Below are 20,376 nucleotides of genomic sequence, written 5' to 3'. Positions count from 1 at the left end.
GGAATTCAGAAATCAAAGTCTGTCCCTGAATCTCAGTGTGATTTGCAGATTGAAATCCCCTACGCTCTTTTGAAAATCCCAGCTGGAAACATTATAGTCAATTAATTTTTAAACTAGCTATTCCCAGACCTCTTAATGAAACAATTAATTCGATAATGTCTGTAACATGCTTTTGACACATTAATGTTTGTTCAGTAAAATGAATATACAGGCACAAAACCAGATGTTTCATTGACGTAACTTGTCATGATCCCTTGATGCCACACTGATCTACAGAGCTGAAGTTCTGACCCAGTAACTGAATAGGGAATCAGTCAGACACCAATTTCTTTGTGAAGTAAATGAAAAAAGAAAAAAAAAAGTATTATATCTCCTTTGCAGTGTGAATAGTTACAGCTGTTGACTAATTTCTCTGCATGTATTCTGACTGCATGGCTGCTGCTGCTACTCATCAGACTATACAGTTACTACATAATTACTTTTATATTAACCACTGAGGTGTTTGAGGTTTTGGGCTATCTCTGTAAGTTTAATTAAATAGTTTTCTTTAGTCTAATAATCTCATCATGACTTCTGAGCAGGCAGGAGTCAACCTAAGTAACCCTATTACTTTTGGGAGGGGCAGGGAGAAAGCTAGACAGACAGACAATGCGTATCTTTCTTTAGTTACCCCAGGTGATAGCTTTGAAATAGAGATAAAACTATAAAGCCAACAGTTCTCATCTTGCAAACTGCAGCTACCACATTTGCAACAGAAATCCTGCTCAACTTCTGACAACTTCTAACCACTGCTCTCATTTTCTCCGGGCATCATTTTCACAGACTCCATGCAACAGAGTGCAAATCCAATGGGAAGTGCCCAGAGGTACTTCTGAAAACTGCAATTCGGTTGCCTTTGTGCCTTCCCAATTTAGGCAGACCTGCAGCATTCCTCTGGGTCCAATCACTAAATTCATAGGCATCGAAAACGAGGAACATGTCCTGCACTGTGTGACATTTTGAGGTGCTTTGCAAGATAGGAACCTGCCGTGGTGAGCAGGACATAACAGATGCAAAGGGAAGACACTGTTCACAAGCCTGAGATATCTCCTGAAAGACAACAGGACAAATGATACCACAGAGTCAGCCTGCCCCAGATATGCTGTTCTCTGGTCACTAGCCAATTCTGAAAGTTTTATTTACAACACTTTTAGCTTTTGCCAGGGACATTCTTTCTTACCTTGTTAGATTGTGTTCTATTGTACTTGTGGGCTTATGTCTTGCTATTTCTGCTATTTTTAGGTGCTTGTAATATATTAGTGTATCTTTTAAGGGCAAATAAAGAGCAACATCAAAAAACAAATGTGTATTTGACTGTTTACCAAATAAGAAATTAAACCATTTATTACTTATATATAAAAGTGCAAACATTGTAAGTAAAAGAAATATGTTTTAGCTCAGCCAATTTTACCTCAAAAAGCTACCAGTCTTGTTCCAAATGACAGTTCACTACCAACTGTTAAAAATAGATGAAAAAGGATCTTACTGAACATTTCAATATTTACTTCTTTCTAAACAAGGCAGATCTTCACAACCCACTTCCTTTCTACCTTATGAGAAATTCATTGCATTAGGCAGAAGGTTTCCTATTGTTACTACTTGCGCTTCATTTGTGGGCTTGTAAGGTAGTAGTGGACTAACCTTCACGGCAGAATGAGGACACAAAGCAGCAACCAGTTGTTTATTTAAACTTTCCTGTGGCAACAAGCACACATGTACACTCATGCAATAAAGTTTCTAGAAACCTCCACGCAGTCATTCAGCAAGTCTTTAAAGGCATCTCAGCACAGCTCCATCCAGCACTGCAAACCCGAGTCACTTACGTGGGCAGACTGCTTCTAAAGAAAGTACTTAGGCAATTGGAAGAAGTCCAAATTTTCCATATGGCAATTAGATTCAGATAACAATGGCATAAATCATTCCTGAAAATGGGACTTAGCCAGACTTACTTGGGCCTGAAACCTGACCAAATTCCCATTGACTTCATTAGATTCAGTCTCCACGATGGACTTGCATTATTTTAATTGAGACAGATTTTTTTTTCAGTTCCTGTACTGAGGAACTATTCAAGTTGCTTACTGTGTTTTACTCAGAGGCAGCTGTGATGCTTTGCTGATGAAATCACACTTGATGAAAATGACCAGCAGCTAGCAGACTGTAAAATTGCCATTTAAAATACATCATCTTGCTGATAACATGGACCTCGCTGGTCCTGGGCTATATCCCAGTAGTTTATAGGGCCTGGAGCCTCCTACCAAGAAACAGGGTATTTCAGGTGCACAAACATCTTACTATGATTTTAGCGTCCGATTCTTTCACATCCTGTTTCTGTTCCATTCTGATAGGTGCCCAGGACAGTCCAACTGCAATCCTCTTCAGCTGCTGATCACGCTCCACGTGCAATCAACCTCACACAGATAAAATGCACTAGCTAAACTCATTAGCCAGTATCTAAAACAGAGATGAAATGTCACCTTCAGGGTCAGTACAAGTGATCTGTCTTCACTGACTGTATTATTCTATATATATATTCAGGCTACCTGCTTTCCAACACACATTTAAACCTGTCAAGTTTTATTTACTATTACAGCTACACTTTTTCTTCTTTAAAGTTGCCTTTTTCTCTTTTTTTTTTTTTTTTGATCTTGCTTTTATCAGGAGTACAGAACCCTGATTCTAATTTGAACAGAGCTGACTTAAAGTAACAAAAAAAACCCCTTTCTGGCTAGAAATCTCAATATAAATACTTTTGAAGTTAGAATCCTGCTATTTGTGTACATACAACAGCCAACCATCTTCTTCCTCAAAAGCGCACAGCTGTATCTAGAAAGGAAACCTATTAAATGTCTCCAGTTATAGGATCAAAAATGCCAACTCACTTCTCAGCTATAATTAGGATATAAACTGTTTTGTGATTCTGAGATTGAACCTTACCATTCATAGCAGGCTGAGAAAGAAGACACACACATGTACCTGAGTGCATGCACACACACCTGGTCCCATATGTATATGTGTATTTTTATATACATAAATATATGTATAAATGGCACTTACTAGATCGGCTGGTGTACGACTGATCTATGGCAATCAAATAAGAAACAACATGAGCTGAGGTTAGTTGTTACATAGTTTTATTACAGACCTGCAAACTCTCAGCTCCATTGAGTTGAAGCCTGCCATGTTCCCTTCAAGATCCAGCCCAAACCACACCAGGACAGCAGTTCACCTCTGCCAGGCTCACAAAAAACAAGCGGTGGAGAGAATCAGGAAAGGAACACACACTCCATTGCTGCCTGCCAGAGAGAGCTGGAGGAGTACCTCACGGACCTGAGGGGCAGAAGCAAAGGTAATCATTCAGTCGTGTTAGCTGACCATAGCAGGTCAGGTATTGCTGCAAGTAAACACTGTGGGGACAGGCATTTTTAGCCCAGGTCCTGATGAATGGAGGTGCACAGAGATGCCAGCCTGGAATGGGAACATAAGGTAACAGAGGCAAGAGATACTAGAAGATAAGCAGGAAAGATGGGGGGAGGGAAGAGGAGGGAGAAATACAGCGATAATAAAAAATACCAGAAAATCAAAGAAGGGAGAGAACAGAAAATAAAAAAAAAAAAATCAGTGAGGACAAGTATCTCTCCTATCTGGCTACTTCAGAGCTGAAAACACAAACCCAAACCAAACAATATTGGAGGGACTCAAAACTAGAAAAAGAAGGAGGTAGAGAAACCTTTGGTGCAGAGGGAAACGTAACAGCAGAAACCAGAGTGCCTGAGTACTGAGGAGGACTTCTGCCACCTCTCAAGAGCGGCATCAGGCACGAACTCCCACATTAACATCTACATCTGACTGGAAAAGACAAGAGCTCAAGTTTTGATGATCTTGTACTCCTGCAATGTTTCCAAATCTTCTGGATTACACATATTTCCAGGTAGAGAAGCCCACGCAAACTGGCATGTGGTATTTATACAGAGCGAGGAGGGAGTAGAAGAGGAGTATCCTTGCGAAACAGGGTTGCTACACCCAGGCACACACCTGCTTCCGTGCTTCTCCCTATGGTTTGGCCACCAGCTGGGAAACAAACTCAGCTACAAATTCCTTACTCCTTACTTGCTTCCTCGTCCTGCAATTCACCAGTACAAGACAAAGCAATGTTACTCTTGAATCAGAGATCGGTGCAAATGATGAGCTTTCCCTCCCTTTTTTGGTACAATTTAGCCGCTACAAAGTCAAGGGCATCCTCAACATAGCAAGCACTGCAGAGTATAGAGGGGTAGCTGGATTATAGCAATCATCTGAAAAGGGGAAGACAACATCTTTAGATGAATGCAAGCCTGCCAATGCCAAGACATTTGTTGTTGCCTTATCAGCAGATCAGCTGATGACACAGCAGTTACAACTGCTGACTGTTCCTTTAACAAAGATGCTCACGAGTGCAGCATATAAATACAACAGTGGTCTCTACTACTCACCAGCAGCCTTCAGTAGCAATGAAACTCTCACATGGAGACCAAGGGCCACTTACAGTCTTCATGGTTCTCCCCTTGGGCTCTCCAGGTGTTTGAAGTTACAGTTGCATTCCCCAAATTTACAGCATTTACCAGCTAATGTTATTCTGGGAGTAAGTTGAATACACATCTGGGATCCAACGGAACATCACTAAATCAAACAATTCCCTAATTATAGGGGCTAAGCAAAAAAGAATGTAATGACCTTGTTACATTATCATATTGAAAAGAACACAACCTTTCCCAACAGGAATGAAAGCTACTTATTAAATCAGTCTGCCCATTATTCCAATGGAGACTGCCCTTGCAGGCTGCCAGTGGGCTAATGACAGCCACTGCCCTCTGCACCTCCCCCGGGGGAAGCTGCTGTCAAAACTGAGCAATGCAGAGGTGAAGGGGCATGGAAGCCTTCGGTGTGGTGGAATGGGACATGGATGGGCTCTCCTGGCTGACATCCCTAGGCACCAATTCCTCTCGTTCTCTGTTAGATGAAGCAGAAGCCAATCCATTGCCTATGTAAATTGTTCCTGAGATAAAGATGAGAGAATAGAGCAGACCCTCCTGCTGCCTCCTGAGCCAGTGACAGTTACACTGTTTACATGCACATTTACAGTCAATTAATTTCCCACATGACTTCTGGGCCAAAACCCATTCCTGGAAGGGAACTGCTGTTCTGACTTGGAAGAAAAGAACCAGAACAGAGACAAAGTGAGATGATGTTTTTCTGGTCCTGCTCAGACTCGGCCTTCAAATTTCAGACAATATTGCCATTAAAAAAAAGAGAAATAAATTTGTAGCTTCCCCCAGACTCACAGAAACTAAGACCCTCTGCTTTTCAAATAACTGTGATTGTAACTTAAGTGTGACAGTGGAAAGAGGAGTGTTGAAGATAACAGACCAATTAAATGCTGATTTTTAAAAACAGGAAGAGGTAAAGGACTTAGTAGAATTTGAACATGTTGAAAAAAGCAGTAAAAAGAGAGAAAAATTCATTTAGCAAATAATCACTGACAGCGAGGGCCTAATGTGACATTTTGCCTGGGCCATTTCTAACCAGGAGTGATGCATGGGTGACTACTCCCTTCACTACAGCTGCTGAGTCTTGTCCTGTAATTTTAAGAGTAGAGAACTTTCTACAAATTGATAAAGTGCAGCACATTAGAGCAAACTGTTTTAAAGGGAACAATAACACACAGGGATGGGAGATATCAGCAAGCAGACAGAACAATTTTTTCTGGTTTGAGAAAGTGACCTTGGTGGACAGGCACAGCCACAGCCTCCATACTTTGCCAACAGCTGCCTTATATGTGCTTTGTATGTGGTACTTGGCACTATATTTGGATGCAAAGAGAACATGCTATGCATTGTGTATCTACAGCTTGAGAGAGCGAACATCAGAGCTGATGAACAACACCAATACATATTTCACAACCATCATACCAAAAAAGGAATACTGTAATGCTTTCAAATAATTTTTAGAAGTGCTACAAAAGATTCTGATAGATGTGCACTAGTGGTATTATGAAAAGGGTAAGAGCAGGGACAGGGAAGAGGATGGAGAGCGAATAGGAGGACCTTGGCTGCAGCACGTCTCTCTGTTCTTGTGCTGCTCAGCAGCTGACTGCTGCTTTGCTCCTTAAAGCTGCCTCTAGGAGAAGGAGGCCACTCTCTAAATTGCTGTTTCAGTGTGAAAGCAAGGAGATCTGCAGCACTGGGACCATCGTCACTCTCACACCCGGTATCAGCTGAGCAGCTGGACACCTGGCAGCTTAACCGCCACCCAAAGCACAGGAAGGGCTTTTAAGGAAGAGGGACTCTCCTAGCTGCAGGCACATTAAGGGCATGTTATAAACTGGATTCCTGCATAGCTCTGAGACTCTCAGAACTGCAGTATTGACATGGTATCCAGTTATGCCCATCAGTCGCTTCCTCATCTCAACAGCAGCTGTGTTTTCTGCAAGAGGAATGGTAGCTAAAAATAAGCTGGCTCTGACTTCCTCTTTCAAACCCTCCAGTCTCTTTTAAAAAGATTTTTTGTTCTCCCATAAACAGCAAGGAGAATGTAACAGACAAAAACCAGAATGGTCACCTGCACAAAGAGAACAGCAGCATTAGAAAGCTCAGAGAACAGTAGGATACTACAATAAAGATCAGGGACAGTAAAAAGAAATTGTTACAGTTCTGAGTAACATCCTCCAAATTCCCTTTCACACTTCCAGCGAGCTTTCTGTTAGGCCTCTACTTACATGAACCAGTTAGCGGTGCTGACTAAAAGGGGAATACAATCTGGATGTTTCTGAATGCAATTCGTTTGCTCATTAAAACATGTTAAAAGAAAGCACAGTGCTCAGTAATCACCAAATGAGCTCTCATGGCTGTAGAGTGGAGATTTTTACTCCCTGATGGAATAAATATGTTTTACTTTTAATTCTGTGTCATCCATAAATCTACAAAATGTGTCAATCCCACACCAAACATGCAAATAGAGAAAAAGAGAATATTCAATTAATCCTTCAGTAACATAGCACTATGTATTCTACTCCAACAGTAATTCTACATATACAGGGCTGGTAGGCATCTCCGAACTGCTACAGGCAGCTGCTTCACATAATCCTTTTCATAAACATACCTAATTTTATATTAAAATATTTAGGAGTTTCATGTATAATTTTTCAATTGCAGCCTGTAATTAGCCTGATACAGACTGTACCTGAAAACTCCCCAAGGGAGGGATGATGCTCTCTATTTGAATCTAGTCTTCCAGAAGATCCCTACTCCCAATAGGTATCTCTGAACGCTACCAAACTATAAATAAAATCATAAGCAGAATTCAGACTGTGACTTACAAACCTGCTGCTAACAGACCGATACCTGAAGTGAGCACAGTACAAGTGCAGAAAGAGAAATGGTGAATACATCCCTGTCTCCTATAATGTGTCTCGAATTCCAAACAAATATATTGTACAACGTAAAGGTTAGAAAGTACACAAGAAAGCATGCTGCTGTAGAGTTTATGTATTATACCATACACTGTGAGCTTTACCTACAGCACACCTATTAGTGTGGCTTTATCCCCTTTCAAATCTCAACACCAGAAATCATAAGCAACTCTCCTAGCACTGTAGCATCAACATCCACCTCGCACTCACCTTGCAGTCTGCCAAGTCATAAGTGAAGGCAGGGCCACCACCTAGGCAGGAGATCACAGGAGCTTCTCCTTCCTCTCCGAGTCCTGTCCCCACTAGCTAGAAAGCACCACTCTCTCTTACCTTCTCCCTTCTCAGTTGCACCCCTTCACCATTTCCTCCCACACCATCTCCTCTTTCACCCCACTCTCCTGCTTATTTCCTTCTTCCCAGTTCCTTTGCTCAGCCTCACTGATGCAACCCCACATACGGGGGGTTTACCCAATTCCGGGGGTAATCACAAAGTTCTCTGGGCCTAAGACAACGGTGAGCCCAGACAGTGCTTAGCACCATCTGTGGGCTATCTCCCAGGTGTTCTGGAGTAAATCACCCTGCTGTACCAGGGCCAGCACAGCGCCTCTGCACCACTGACAGCTCTGGAAAGGGGTAAGAGAAGCACAGATGTTACTGGTGAACTGTGACCAGGGCTTCAAATTCTCTCCTTCAGCAGTACATTAACACTAGATAAGAAAAAGCAAAAATAATGAAATCTTTAAATATGTTGGTAGGTGGTATTAAAAGTAATCACAAGAACATAGAATATTAAGTAGGTTTTGGTACCTTTTTAATGGGAAAATGGAGAAAAACAGGACCTCCAATATACCACAACAAAGAAACAGAGAAAGTAAAAGATCTGTAAAGTAAACTGAAATCCAAACATAAGCAATGCTTTATTGGGATATAGCAAGCAACCTATCAAATAGGGAACTGGTACAAACAGATTGAACAAGACTCTCTTTTAACAGAGATGTATGGTGACGAGACAGCTTCTTTCAGTTTTTAAAACAGGTATTCAAACCGTTAAGTAAAGCATTAAAAAAAAAAAATCAACCATTACAACACCGACAACAGACAATAATAAAAATGTGCAGAATTTTACTCTTTTTACAAATTTCTGCATAATGTTAGAAAACAAGTTATCATAAATTAAAAAAAGGAATAAAATGAAGGTTTTTTTTGTTTTGCAAAGCAACACAAACTTTTTAAAACCAACTATACCTTACATAGAACTACTATTAAAAACAGGTGAAAACAAGCTGAAAATTTGAAGGACAGCAAAAAAATACACAACCCAGTTTCACCTGTCAGCAACGCCTTCTGCTATCGAAGGGGTTATGTTAGTTGTATGTACAGCTTTAAACATTGCAGCATACCATGAGTAAACCTTAATAAGGTCAAAATAGGACCCTCTGCAAAAAAGGGTGAGTTGGCAAGTGTCAGTCCCATCTTAAAATTATAAGTAATAATTTTAGTAGGTCTTAAATGTAAACCAAAACCTACTTTAATTGGTTTCTCTCTCCCAAAGATGCATGTAAACTTTATTTGGGGGTTTTTTTTTGGTATTTTAATTCATGAAATCAAGAACATGTCTGGCTCAAAAATGAGAATGACATACCTCCCTTTTGTTCTTGATACAGTGATGTAGCTATCTCAACATGCTCATTGACAATTCCTAAAAGAGAAAATCATTATGTACTATGTAAAAAATACACACCACCTCTCTCAGTTCAGAGTCAGTATATAGTATATTGCCAACTCTATCCAATAGGATATATATTGTAATTTGGTTTAAATTCTTAATAGATAAATTCTCTCTTTACAAAGTTCCATCACATGAAACCAAATTGCTTATTTATTGTTGAGGCACAACATGACCCCAATTAAACAATTCGCTATAAAGAGTTGTTCTTTAGATGTTGTGTCTGTAGAGGTTTTACGTGATATTCATAGATTTTCAGCGCAGGCCCCAGTTTTAATGAAAGTCCAGTCAGTACATCATTTCTTGTCATCAACAGTAATGATTTGCCATCAATTTCCTATAAGAAGAATTAAAGAGTTGATAAAGACAAATGTACAAATCTAACAGATGAGAACAGTCATGCAACAAATGGAAGACTACTACAGAGGATCAATGAGAAAAGAAATAGTAGCCTTTATTTTCCTGAAACTATGTTTACAGCTGCTAAATTCTGCTGTCTGCTTTTCAAGTGCTCACCTGTGCTGACTAAGGCATAAATACTATTTAGTCAAGCACAAAACCCAAATGAGCTTAATTTCAAAACTCCCTCCTTGTAAATCTGTTTCAAATTAATAGGTACATGTGCAGATTGCCTAATTATCAGCCATTAAGGGAAGGATACTCTTAAGAAGGCTTATGAAGTGCATTTCAGAAGAATAACCATTGACAGCAATAAGCAAGTTTGGACTAGTCAGTATCTGCTAATAACTTCAGGCGCCTTCCTTAAAAGGCCAACCTTCCCATGCTTCCTGCGGGGCGGGTAGGGAAGACTCCTGCAATCAGAAATTTTAGAAGGGCCTAACTATGGAGCTCATCACTCTGAGGGAACTTCTCTTCCTCCACTTACAACGGAAGAGGCTAAAAGCAGCAACTTCCCAGCTTAGGTCTCAAGAACCTCTACTTGTTCCTGCTTAAAATCCTCAGTCACAGATATTGTTTTGGTTTTTCTCTCAAACATTGGCTTTCTGACCTATTTAAATTAGACATCCTGCAGGCTTTGGGATTTTTTTCCACCTCAAAACCTTGTTGTATGTTTGAAAACTACCTGTAAATGATTTTTCAAAGGTCAAAATGGAAAAGAAAGAATCCCCATCCCTCAACTCGTTTTAGACATGGGACCATCCTTTTCTTTATGCATTCCTACAGTTCAATCACACTACACTACTCAGGAAACAGGAGCTACACCTACACAACAATGCATTAACTGGTGTCTCACAACACAGCCAGACCTCCCAAGGTCATCATAGCCCAAACAAGTATATAGCTTTTCGGCGTTCTCCTGCACTGGACCTCACTCTGCTGTTGCATTCTTTCTTACTTTTAGTAAAAAAAACCCCACTATTAAATGTTGAATTTGTTATCAATAGCAAACAACCAGTTCAAATGCTTGCATATATTGTTGTTGTCCATAATAATATAGTGCCAAAATTTTGTATTTTTATAAATATTATAAACATCACACATCGATTTATCCCACTGCAGCATCTTCTTTAGAAATATTAAATGTTGTCTTGGAAATGTCAGAGATCCCGCCCTTGATTACAACTCGTGAAAAGAGGAAGACTTGTATTAAAGTTCAGCATGAATTTGTCCAGACTGATCTCTTATGATTTGACAAAGTTTATAAATAGAAAATACATGTACAAACCACAACATAGTCAAAGATCAGCTGAAAGTGGAATTTCTTTAAAATGTCCCCAATACCTCAGAGGAGCGCAATGTAACAGTATTTCCTAAAAGAAAAAGGTTTCCAATAACTTTTTACCCAATTATAGCAGGTGCCTCTTTCCAATTACTGTTGAGAATGTTCATGGTTAAAATGAGTTTCTATTCTCTCTTTTCCATTTGTCACAATTCTTTCTGTGGGAATTTTGACACCAGTGAGTATTCTGCTCATTGCTATGACTGATCTGAAGTTGCCTTTTCTGCTACTGTTCGACAATGGAGGAAGAACAGCCTCCAGCTTGGTAGGATCCAAATGAAGTAAATCCAGCACCTGGAACAGGAGAAACTCCAAGAATAGGAAAAAAGCATCTATTCCTTTCCATTCTTCTTCCACAGGGTTCCCCATGGATTCTAGAAATGTTGGTAACTACTAAGGCTTTCATTGAATAGAAAACTGATTCTCTAAACATATCTGGGTAGAAATGAGTGATTATGTATTCAGAATTCAAGTGTTTCATATCTTTCTGTGTATTGTAAGCTCTACCTCTTCCACTTCTTTTTAGTTTTCCACTTAAACCTGCTTCTGTAGATTTATCATAGTCATTCTGGTTTTTGGCACCAGGCAAGATTTTGTATGCTTTGGTGACTTCTCTGAATTTCTTCTCTGTTACTTCTCTATTTTCTGGATTTTTTTCGGGATGCAATTTCAATGCCAGCTTTCGGTATGCCTTTTTAATGTCATCTGCAGACGCACCCCTCTGCACAACTAGAGCTAATAGTAATTCCCCACTGTGCCAGGATGACCTCAGCAGCAATAGCGTATTGTCTTCAGCAAATAACCAGAGGACCAGTTAAGCTTCAAGTCCTTGCAGCGCTCTTTCTGCTCTTTCTCCAAGTGACTGAGAACTGCAAAGTTTTACAGTACAGCTAACACGAAAGCATGGCAGCCAGCATGCCCGCATGCTTCTCCATGCCATGGCTCTGCTAGAAAGCAGCAGTGGACACAAGCTAGCATCAAACCCGTTTCCCTTCTGGTAAGGCATTGCAACGAGGCCAGCAAACTACCATTGGGTTACTTGGGCTTGTCTGGCTATTGCAATACTAATGGTTAAGAAGCCACATGGGCAACAACAAAGGTCAGGCATAGCGCTAGCATGTCTCGAGACATGGCAAACAGCTTCAGTCTTCAAGTGAGCCACAGCCCCCTGTGCTCCCAGCACTCCTAGAGAAAGCTCAGCCACGTACTGGCAGGCAGCAGTTCTTTGAAGGTGTTCACACCCTCATCCTGCATCTGGTCTGCCTCTCTCTTTAGTTATCCTGTGCCCCCAACTTCTTGGTTTGTCTGATTTGCTTGCTGATGTTATGTTTTTTTGTTATTGGGCAACATCTTTCAGTTGAATCTGTTTTCATCAGTGAGCTCTTTTGACTCGCTGACATCAGTGGAACTCCAAGAAGAAATAATTTATAATAATTATGCAATCATCACTTCTTACCAGCACTTACAATATAGTTTTAATAAAACATTTTGCAGTCCTTAAAATGACTTCTCATTTTCCTTAGAATGTTGTAAGAAAAATTCAGGTCTTAAAAATTCTTTGAGTCACTTGTTTTGGGTGAATCCAGAGGTATTCAGATTCATCAAAAGAAAGTGTGAACTCAGTTACTGTTGTGTAAAAGCTGAATGTAATAATACATCTCATGATTACATTCTGGGCTATGGATGTTTTGTAAGGAAACCATTGTGCTACCCCTGCTGAAGCAGTTCAGTGGAAAACAATTTCCCAGTGTTGTAGGTGAAATGGAATACTTTCCTTTACCATTTACAATCTCATTCCCCTTCCAGTACATATTCAGGGCAGCAGCAGATCAAATGAATCTAGGTTTCTGGGGCCCAGGCAAGCTGCAGGCAAGCTGCAGTACAAATGGCAGATTCAACTGAAAGATGTTGCCCAATAACAAATGGCAGAGAAAAATGGAGATGGCCAGGTCTTCAGCTGCACGCCTGGTCACTCCATAGACAGAAGATGGCTAAGGGTTCAAAGTGAACCTGACGGCACTGCCATACCTGGAAGGCCTGGGAGATCCTGGTAACAAATACCGTAAGTACACAGAGTTAAAGTTAGTGGCTAGTAAACAATGTAGAGGAAACAGACCACCACCACTGGTAAGAGGTTAGGGACAGGGTTGTTCCTGCGGCTGTTCCTGCTGCAGACAGGGAATGGGCTGGCAGAGCTAGCATGGAGAACCAGGGCACTTACTGCTCCTCGTGCTGCTAAGGGAATGGAGGGGGAAGGAAGTGGCAATGACTTCTGCTGTGAGTGTCCGTCCCACATCTCCTGGCCGTACCTTGGTGGCAGCTGTCAGCCTCTCTCTCCAAGGCTTTGGCACAGAGTGAAGTTGGCAGCAGAATCACAGCCACATTTCTGCCCATGGCTATCCTAGCAGAGCCCTGGCAACACATTGCTAAAAAGCAGCTTACTTCAGCTTTCCTCCTGAAGCCACTTGCCCTCCGAGCAGAATACTAATAAAATTTTTACACTCTACTTCTATGCTGCTTTCCATCAGGCTATTGCAAATTGCTTTGCCAAAACTCATGAGTTAGCCTCACCTTGCTGCTGCAAGATCAGTAGTAATTACTGCAGTATTATTGACAAGCCAGCTGAGGTGCAGAGAGGTTAAGATATTTGATGAAAGTCAGAGGCATCTGTCAGTATAAGGAAAAAACCCCAGAGGCTGCAATTACTACCGGTGTGTTTTTTTAAGCCACATTTCCAGGGCTGTTGAGGAGACATGGATGCTGGTATTAAGGAATGGATACACTTAAACAATTTTTTGCCTGTTTACCCACCTTCAAATTCTGAAAAATTAGTAGCAGCTGCAGAAAGAGCCTCTCTCTGCACCCTGCCAGAGAATTACCCAACCACCAGGCTTTTCACCCCCAAGAACAAAGAGCTAAATTTAGATACTCTGTTATACTCATCAATTACAATCAGATGGGATTTCATTGTCCAGGTGCTGAAGGTCAGCAAGATTAACCTAACCAACAGTAACGTTATTTCACATTAGATGTACAATTTTCCTGAAAAGCTTCCAATAACTACCTCAGTGCCTTGGAAAGTCATGACATCTATTTTGATACTAAATACAAGTGTTGGTAACTAATACCCTGGTAGTCACACGCAAACCTATAGACTTATCAGGGAATGTGCTGAACTGACAATCTGGAGATCTAAGTTCCTTCTCTATGGAACAGGGGGGCTGTAGCCCAAGTAAGCCAACTTTCCTATCCCTCCCCACTAATACACCTCAGTGTGCTGATAGGCGAGTTACAAGGGGCTGTATGACTGTTAAGCTCTTTGCTGATCAAAACTACCAAAAGAGCCATACATCATTAACATCAGCAGTTACAAGGCCCAGAAATGAAGACCCAACCTTTTTCTCAGACTGAGTCCTACAAACGTGCTGCTCCTGTGACTAAAAAGATTCTACCCCTTTATTGCCAACTTGTCCTTTCCCTGTTCACTTGCACTGCCAAGTACAATGCAACACAGCAGCCCCTTTTTCACCCTAGGTCTTCAAAAGCAACTTGCTTCTTAGGAGCCCTGGATTTTATAAATATTCATGAGTGTATTTGCACAATACACTAACGAAGAAGGGAAATACCATTCACATTTTAAATAACAAGATAGTGAAACTGAGTTGTATAGGGAGTCCAAGCACAAAATTTGTTTAGATTCCTCACCTTTCAGATGACTGTTTTAAACAAACTCCAACCCATTATCAACACCTTGTAGAACAATATTATTACTCAAAGATCACAGTCCCATGGATTTTCACCCAATAACAGACTCAAATCCCCCCATTAATGTGGGATTTTCACTCCCATTTAACAGCATATAACCAGGTCCATGGCAAAAACGTGCAATGTGAGAAACTGGTGGCAGTCAAAACGTGTTTCCTAACAGATTTACCTGTTCTTGAAAAGCATTGGCTTGTTCTTCAAATCCAGCTGTTCTGAAATAATTCACAACATCGATAACAGCCCAGTCAGCAGGATCCGGAGGTCTCCCATTCTCTACTGAACTGCAAAGTGCAAATCCAGACAAGTAATCACTAAGTGTGTGCAGAGTGTCTGCTGCTTCTTTGTGCACACCCCACGTACATCCCATCTTTCCTTGTTCCTCCAGGAAAAGTATCCTTCAACACACCTCCCCCTGTCCTGATACAGAACAGTCACTCCCGTTCTTTTCCATTTTGAAGACCTGATGCTGGGGACAACTGAGATACCTCTCCCTTCAGAAAAGAAGAAAGTATATGAATCTTCACATCAGCCAAAGGTAATCAACCAGTCAGGATCTTTTCCTGCAAGTGTGCTGCCTTTGCAGTTGGAGAATAAAGACTACCATGACTGAGGTACCAAATCCATGTCTTTCAAGACTGCAGGTTGTTTTCAGCTACCGAGTACTTATAAAGAATTGCAGTATGTGGATTATTCTTTTCCCAGATGAGACTGTGCTTCCTTATAACATGGGTAGAAACTACTGGAAACCATCTTTACCTTGCAAAACCAAAAAAAAAGAAAGGAAAGGCACCAATGATTGCACTAATTGCTCAATATAGAAAATTTCCCAAAATTGTTTTTGGACTCATCTTTGGACACATCTATGGACTTAAATCTTATCTTTAAAATAACTATGAATCTGAGAAAAGATCTGTTAAACACAATCAGAATGAATTCCTTCTGTGACTGACCTCAGGCAATTGCTTTCCACAGTAACAAAACAAACCAATCATTCATATTACTATTCTTCTCCTGCATTTCTTATCCTCAACCTGCCATCACCCTATCTCAGATAACCTTTGTGTACCTGCAAATTCTTGGTAAAAAAGACACACGGTGAGCTTGATTGCCTTTCCTATAGCAATTTAGGAGGATGAAGAGCAAGACATCAAAAGAACGAACTTCTTTAACATGTTTCTCCAACTAGGAGTCCCAAAGTTCAGGCCAGACATTTTCCACTGTTCTGCGTGGTTAACCATAATGCTAATGAAGAAATATTGAAAATGTACAGATCAGGGCAGATGTCAGAATCCTGTCCATTTCAGGTCCTGAAGCTTAAAGGCAGGACTTTGATTTTCAACAGCACCAGCTGGAAAAGAAACACAGATTATACTCTCCTGACAACATTTTTGTTCTGTCCTTCAAATTTTTCTTTTCCAACTGTCACCACCTCTGTCTTGCCTAGACTTGTACGTCTTTCAGCAAAATAAATGAGTGAATCACGGGCCAACCATTTTTCCAACCAGCCATGAAGAAAAGCGAACAGAATCACATCTACCGCCTCCCATCACTATTTCTACAACATTCTCATTTCTACAACTAGCTGAGCGCTGGGAAGGAGGACTCGTGAGCACAATGATTTTTGCTTCTCCCCTAACTCTTGGTATGTACCTGTCAATATGACAACAAAATTCTGGCCCCAGAGACTCACACTGCAACGTCGATATCACACTGTATGCTGCACTTGGCCTTCTAAAAGCAGTTTCTTTCACTTATCACATGGAATATACGCATATCTCAGAGCAATGAGAAAGGGCCAATGTTTCTTACTTTTGCTCATCAAGTAATGACTTACTTCATGAATTGCTTCACTGATTGTGATTACATAGAAAGGCAACACTCAGCAAAACTGAAAATGAGACTATCTGGCCTTATCAGAGCTGCACTTTTTTTTTTTAACTCCAAGAATGCCTTTCAATTAAGATTTTTGGTGTTGTGCACATTCTGAGGCTTAAGAAGTAAAATGTGAAAAGCACCACACAAAACCTACACATATCTGTAAAAGCAGCACTTGAAGAATTATATTTAAACCTCTGCATTTTCCCTAAGACATAGACTATCACTTTCAATGACTCATCTTCTACTTAAAATTAAAAATAAACAAACAAAACCCCCACAACTCGGTATTTAAAAAAAAAACCCCATAATAAATCCTAAAAGATATTGAATTCAATTCTTCCTGAACAGCAAATAAAAGATTCAATCTGTAAAAATACCTCCTAACTGTATAAAGTGTTTTGCTTACTTCCCAAAACACTTTAATTACAAACTAAATATGGTCCCAAACCCTCCTCCTCACAATTTTGTATTTTAGCCCAGGTGCATTAGTTCTTCACATAGCTCTTCTTTTACCGCTAGGGAACTACAACTTGGTCCAGGCCCAGCTGCAATGATTTCAGGGGCTCTACCTTAGTCATTAACTAAGCACAGGAAATAATTGCAAGTTCCTGCCTTAAAGAATAGCATCATGCGGGACCTCAAATAGAGCCAATTTCCACAGCTACAGCTGCAGGAGACTCAAAGGCATGTGGCAGACTGTTGGAGGCTGGCTGGATTTTAACCCATCTACCTACACAGATGCTCATTTGGCTTCCAGACATTAACAGTATCCTCCTTGCCCTGCTGTTGCACATGGCTCTATTCTTTAGATAAGAAAAGGGAATATATAACAGCCATGGCTTAGCCATACACTGGTTTATGCCAGACATACTGGATGCTGTAAAATCTTAAGAGGACTGGCATTTTAGGCTTTGTAACAAGATACTAGATGCATTGATACTGAATAAAGATTAGGCTTGTCTGCTTTTCACCACTGTCCCTGTGCCTTTATTGCCATCATGTGGCAGAAGCAGCAAGGCCTGAAAGGATATAGCTGTGAACAGACAGATTTTATCCAAGCTATTTATAACCACTTCAAGAAAGTCCCAAATACTTTCTTTGTAGATATGCGCACATACATACTGTATACATTCCATTTAGAAACCACAGCTCCTGATCAGTTTGATTACAATCCCTATCAGTTTTAAAAAGCCACCTTCACAATTAGTAGTCAAGCCTTTATCCCCCTTTAAGCCTCAGGGGAAAATGATTAAATGCAAACTATCCTTGCTTTGACTGCCTCCCTTCTGCCCCCCACCACAGAGTCCTCATTGTAGATGCAAGACTGCCAAATGAAGGTGGCTTCTGAGGCACATACATGGTATAGTCTATTCATAGCTGCTGAACAGGGAAAAGCATTTTATGTTGGTGTGGTGTAACCAATGTCTCAAGTGAAGGGGGGGCATGCTGATTTTAATGGCTACCATCAGATCTTTTGATGCTATGTCATAATCAGGTGTTTTAGCAGCATCCTGAAGTGACCATTGTTATTATTTATATTACTCTAGTGCCTGGGAGCCTAAGCATTGTCAAGTTTTCTTGGAAAACTGTTCTTATGGAAAAGAGATCTGAAGAAGAATGAGGTGCGGCATTGCAGAAGTGTTGCAGTTTGAGAGGACAGACTAAGAACTCTCTCTAGGACCTTTCTTTTTGTGGTTTTTTTTTCGTGGTTTTTTTTTTTTAAAATATATCTATATATGTATATATCTTTCTCAGCACAGCTTCTATAACCCTAAAGCAGCAAGGCCAAATTTTTCCACACAGAACTCCACTTCTCAGATCATAACTTCGTTCAAAATTGCTAGTTCTAACCTAAGAGTTGCTGACCTTTAAGGATATGGAAATGCTTCCAAAACACTTCCTATCCCTTCGCCTGCAGTCTACCACACTAAAGAAAATTGTAGAGCAGTGCACACCATATCTCTGTCTTATTCCCACCCAAGGTCTGAAGTAAAAACCCAGCAGTTTAGGGCTTCTCAAGCAAACTGCTTAAAATATCTGTTCCAGAAGAGAACTGACACCAAAGACACATGCTGCTGCTACTACTTCTCAGCTCTAGATGGCTGGGCAGTCAGCAGAGAAGAGTGTATGTCTCGCTGAAAGAGGCAGAGAGGAGACTTTCACACAGGACACTTCTCACCATCAGGCACCGGTTCTGCAAAAGCCACTAGCAGCCAGGTAAGCAGAGGTAGAGTATTGGTTACAGTGCTACCACTTGCACGGAGAGGTTGAGAGGAGAAATCAACAGAGAAAGGTATACCCCTAACTTAAGTTACTAGCTTTTGCATCTCTCCATTGCTATACAGTCCTCCCACATATCACTTTTAATCTATTCAGTGCCCGAGACTCTTCTATTTCGAAGTTGAAATACAATAAAAGTAATTGAGAACAGGGAAGGTTTGAAGTGAGCAAAGATGGAGGTGCCCACCCTTGCCAACTGCATTAAGTCAAAGGAAAACTACAATCAAAATCCATGTGCTGTTTACATAAACTGAACACTATGGATTCACTTACTTTTTGACATCCAGAGAGCCATTTTCCTTGTTTTCCATGTCAACAGTTAGCATGGGGAGGACAGAGGTTTCTTTTACTTCAGCAACTGATCAATAGGGGGGAAAAAAGCTGTGTTTAATTATTGGCAGTATGAAAAGAGCAACATAATGTAACAGAAACAAGCATTCTACAGGGACACAACCATGTTTCCACCTAGAGCAAATGTGCTGTCAAAGACTGCTTTCCTCAGAAGCCTGGCAAAGCTGGTAATAGCTAATGAACTACGAAAAGTTGACCTGTGCTTCAAACACAAGAAATATTTCATGCCTGAAAATCAAGGAAGGTCATGTTACATTTTATCCTTTTTGAAACTAATAAAATTTTGATCAAACTATATATTCATACACGTAGAGACTGACCTGCAATATACAGCTAGATATCAAGAGGGCTTATTATGCTTCAGTCACCCTGCTACACAGAGGATCCAAACAGGTGTATGATCTTACCCCTAGCAAGGTTTTGAAACCCATAGCCTTGTTTTACAAATGGGGAATCTGGGATACAGATGAGCACAAAGTGACTTATACCCAACTCACACATAAAGCTGGTAAGCAGAATTACTAATCGAGCCCCAAACTCCTGAGGCTTAAATCAGTATCTTATCCATAAGACCATCCTTCCTGCACTAGCACAGCTTCTTCTACAGGTATGATATACTGAACTCTGAAAAGAAAAGGAGCATGCGAAGGACACAGGAGAAAATCCAGTTTGTTTTCCTCCTCGCAGCATGCTGGAGTACTTTCAATACACAGCTTTTTCTACCACTCCACAGAACATGCAGAAATGACCCGAGCCTTTTCTTTCTGTTCTCAAGTAAGCCATTTCTATTTCAGAGAGCACCAAAGAACTGACCAAGGACTCAGGATGTTCTTGCTGTAGCATTAATGGATGCCAGTGAAATGTCAGAGAGCTCTGGGAAGTACAGAATAGGGAAATCAAGCTCTTGAGCTAAAACTTTGCAAAAACAGAGGATAGCAATTAACAGTGCTGTTAAAAAAAAAAAGAAAAAAGACCCTTTATTATACAGCTAGCAGCATGTAAAGCACCAAGAAAATAGTAACAAACTAACCGAAAAGATGCTTCTTCCTGCACCGCTGACCAAATAACTCAACGCATTCCCTCAAATCACTTCTTGGTTCACCTGAGGTGATTGCAAAACGACAACCGCCCCAGCCTATCTGCGGAAGGTCC

General features: G+C 40.7%; 1 protein-coding gene across 2 annotated transcripts; it reads right to left on the bottom strand.

Annotated features, from left to right (window-relative positions):
* Nucleotides 1–8,383: 8,383 nt before the first annotated feature.
* SAMD13 (sterile alpha motif domain containing 13) lies at nt 8,384–19,233 on the bottom strand. Of its 2 annotated transcripts, XM_009586533.1 has the most exons (4): nt 19,147–19,225; nt 14,885–14,996; nt 11,014–11,244; nt 9,429–9,546 (listed from the first exon to the last, which is right to left on the bottom strand). In XM_009586533.1, exons 1-3 carry the CDS (start codon nt 19,197–19,199, stop codon nt 11,041–11,043), a joined length of 369 nt encoding a protein of 122 aa, XP_009584828.1. In that variant the 5' UTR covers nt 19,200–19,225; the 3' UTR covers nt 9,429–9,546; nt 11,014–11,040. The 2 variants fall into 2 exon arrangements, with proteins under 2 accessions (XP_009584830.1, XP_009584828.1); XM_009586535.1 differs by lacking the exon at nt 11,014–11,244 and having other exon boundaries at nt 8,384–9,546; nt 19,147–19,233.
* Between the last annotated feature and the right edge of the window lie 1,143 nt (nt 19,234–20,376).

Source organism: Fulmarus glacialis, unplaced genomic scaffold, assembly GCF_000690835.1.
Source record: "Fulmarus glacialis isolate BGI_N327 unplaced genomic scaffold, ASM69083v1 scaffold15801, whole genome shotgun sequence".
Lineage (NCBI taxonomy): Eukaryota > Metazoa > Chordata > Aves > Procellariiformes > Procellariidae > Fulmarus > Fulmarus glacialis.
Note: the sequence above shows the minus strand (reverse complement) of the source record. Positions and strands in the feature narration are given on the sequence as shown.

Bases quoted from the DNA above. Each gene is read 5' to 3' on its own strand.
- SAMD13 (XM_009586533.1), bottom strand. From the start codon at position 19,199: ATGCTAACTGTTGACATGGAAAACAAGGAAAATGGCTCTCTGGATGTC. The intron at 14,997-19,146 runs GTAAGTGAATCC...TGCACTTTGCAG, and splicing joins GGCTCTCTGGATGTCAAAAA to TTCAGTAGAGAATGGGAGAC. The intron at 11,245-14,884 runs GTAAATCTGTTA...CTCCTGTTCCAG, and splicing joins CCAATGCTTTTCAAGAACAG to GTGCTGGATTTACTTCATTT.